Source organism: Brassica oleracea, chromosome C3, assembly GCF_000695525.1.
Source record: "Brassica oleracea var. oleracea cultivar TO1000 chromosome C3, BOL, whole genome shotgun sequence".
Taxonomy (NCBI): domain Eukaryota; kingdom Viridiplantae; phylum Streptophyta; class Magnoliopsida; order Brassicales; family Brassicaceae; genus Brassica; species Brassica oleracea.
Genome location: NC_027750.1, coordinates 30,739,352 through 30,742,031, shown reverse-complemented (window position 1 = coordinate 30,742,031; position 2,680 = coordinate 30,739,352). Strand labels below are relative to the sequence as shown.

At 41.9% G+C, this 2,680-nt stretch overlaps 1 protein-coding gene across 1 annotated transcript in view; it reads left to right on the top strand.

The window, feature by feature from the left end:
* The first annotated feature begins 1,122 nt into the window (after positions 1–1,122).
* The window catches only part of LOC106334972 (leucine-rich repeat extensin-like protein 4), a 2,657-nt gene continuing 1,099 nt past the window's right edge, over positions 1,123–2,680 (top strand). Inside the window, exon 1 of the mRNA XM_013773385.1 lies at positions 1,123–2,568. Coding sequence (XP_013628839.1) covers positions 1,242–2,568 — 1,327 coding nt within the window. The 5' untranslated portion in view covers positions 1,123–1,241. The remainder of the gene's footprint in view (positions 2,569–2,680) is intronic.

Here is a 2,680-nt window from a genome sequence, read left to right as displayed (position 1 = left end):
TTACCACATACTACTACCATATGAATATGAAAAAGGAACCCGTGGTGGAAAAAAGAGAGAACCATTCATAAACAGGGGAACCGAAAAAAAAGTGAACAACAACTATATTTAGCGCAAACCCAACATGATAAATATTTTTTTTTTTTTTGGAATATCTCTTCTTCGTACAGTATATTTTACAACAATGTGGAATTAAAAGGGCAAGTGTATACTTACTATGTTTCAATAACTTTAAAGCAGAAATGTTTGTACAACATGTTATGTTTTGTTTGGCTCTAAAAAAGAATGGTCACATCGTAAATAACTTGGTTCATCTTCCGCAATGTATTAGAAAAGCAGAAAATTTACTATATACACTATATAACCCTTTTGTCGACCAAAAAAAACTATATAATCCTTTTAAAAACACACTGTTATACATGATATCAAGCTGTAACACAAACACACGTAAAAGTATGTTTATTTACAGTAGCAAGTAATACTAGCCCTGGACATTTAAATCGAAAATCAAACTGAGCCAAACAAATATATATATTTTTTTTTTGGTCTAAAGCCAAACAAATATGAACCGTTGAAATCAAAACCAAATGAATATTTAAGTTTTAAAATACAGTTTATTTACTTGAAAATATAAGATAATCAAATACTAGTACTTATAAACCAGATTATCGAAAAAGTTACTCAAAATAATTTTGTTTAAAATATTTTACTGTCAATATTTATCTGAATTATCCGATCTATTCGACATTTTAATGTAATTAACGAAGATTGTCATAAATGCCTTGAATGAACCAAAATCCGAATTTGATTCCAAATGTTCTTACATATTAGTGGGTTTCTATTTTTATTATCGGAGTCAAATTAAAACAAATCAAATTATATAAATACCTGAATGGTGGTAATACATCTTTAGAACAAAAAAATCGAACAGCCATGATATTTGGTTTACTATTTATGACCAAAGAATAGACTTTGTAGCGTGTTACAAAAAAAAAAAGAGAGAGAATAGACTTTCGTAGCAGATAACAGCTGTTAATGAAAACGAAGAAAATATAAAATTAACATAAAAACAAGTATATAACGTATACTTTTGCAACCCTAGGGATAAAGAAGCTAAGCAAAAATCGAATCTCACACCTCACTCTCTCTCTCCTTCACATAACATCTATCTTCTTCTTCTTCTTCTTCCACATTCTCTCTCTCTCTCTTTCCTCGCAGATGTCTGGTTGTGTGGTGGTGATATGAAGAACACCACTCAATCTCTCCTCCTCCTCTTCTTCTTCTTCTCTTTTCTCCTCTCTGTCCATTCTCTCTCCATCTCATCCAATGCTCCTCTCACCGACAACGAAGTCCGATTCATCCAACGCCGACAACTTCTCTACTACCGCGACGAGTTCGGCGACCGTGGAGAGAACGTGACCGTAGATCCGTCTCTTGTCTTCGAGAACCCAAGACTCCGAAGTGCTTACATAGCTCTTCAAGCTTGGAAGCAAGCCATCCTCTCTGATCCCAACAACATCACCCTCAACTGGATCGGATCCAATGTCTGTAGCTACACCGGAGTTTTCTGCTCTCGCGCTCCCGATAACCGCCGGATCCGTACAGTCGCCGGTATCGATCTCAACCACGCCGATATCGCGGGGTACCTACCCGAGGAGCTCGGTTTGTTGACGGATCTCGCTTTGTTCCACGTCAACTCGAATCGTTTCTGTGGAACGGTTCCGCACAAGTTCAAGCATCTCAAGCTCCTCTTCGAGCTCGATCTCAGCAACAACCGATTCGCCGGGAAGTTTCCGGCGGTGGTTCTTGATTTGCCGTCGTTGAAGTTCTTGGATCTCCGATTCAACGAGTTTGAAGGTACTGTGCCCAAAGAGCTCTTTAGCAAACCGTTAGATGCGATTTTCATTAACCATAACCGGTTCCGGTTTGAGTTACCGGATAATTTCGGAGATTCGCCGGTTTCGGTTGTGGTGCTTGCGAATAACCGGTTCCATGGCTGTATTCCGTCGAGTTTTGTTGAGATGGAGAATCTGAATGAGATTATTTTCATGAACAATGGGTTGAATTCTTGTTTGCCTGCGGATATCGGGAGGCTGAAGAACGTGACGGTGTTTGATGTTAGCTTTAACGAGCTTGTGGGGCCGTTGCCGGAAAGTGTCGGCGGGATGGTGTCGGTGGAGCAGTTGAATGTGGCTCATAATCAGTTGTCGGGGAAGATTCCGGCGAGTATTTGTCAGCTTCCCAAGCTTGAGAATTTCACTTACAGCTACAATTTCTTCACCGGCGAGGCTCCTGTCTGTCTCAGGTTGCCGGAGTTTGATGACCGGAGGAATTGTTTGCCGTCACGTCCTGCTCAGAGGTCTAAGGAGCAATGTGCAGCGTTTTTGTCTCGGCCTCCGGTGGATTGTGAATCTTTTAAGTGTGGTCGTTCTGTTACACCCCTTCCTCCGATTGTACCTCAATTGCCTCCGCCGCCTCCACCATCGCCACCTCCACCATCACCCGTCTATTCTCCTCGTCCGCCTCCCCCTGTCTATTCCCCTCCTCCGCCTCCCCCTGTCTATTCCCCTCCACCACCACCTCCTCCTCCTCCACCACCACCCGTCTACTCTCCCCCACCACCACCACCGCCTCCACCTCCACCTGTTTATTCTCCCCCTCCACCTCCACCACCACCACC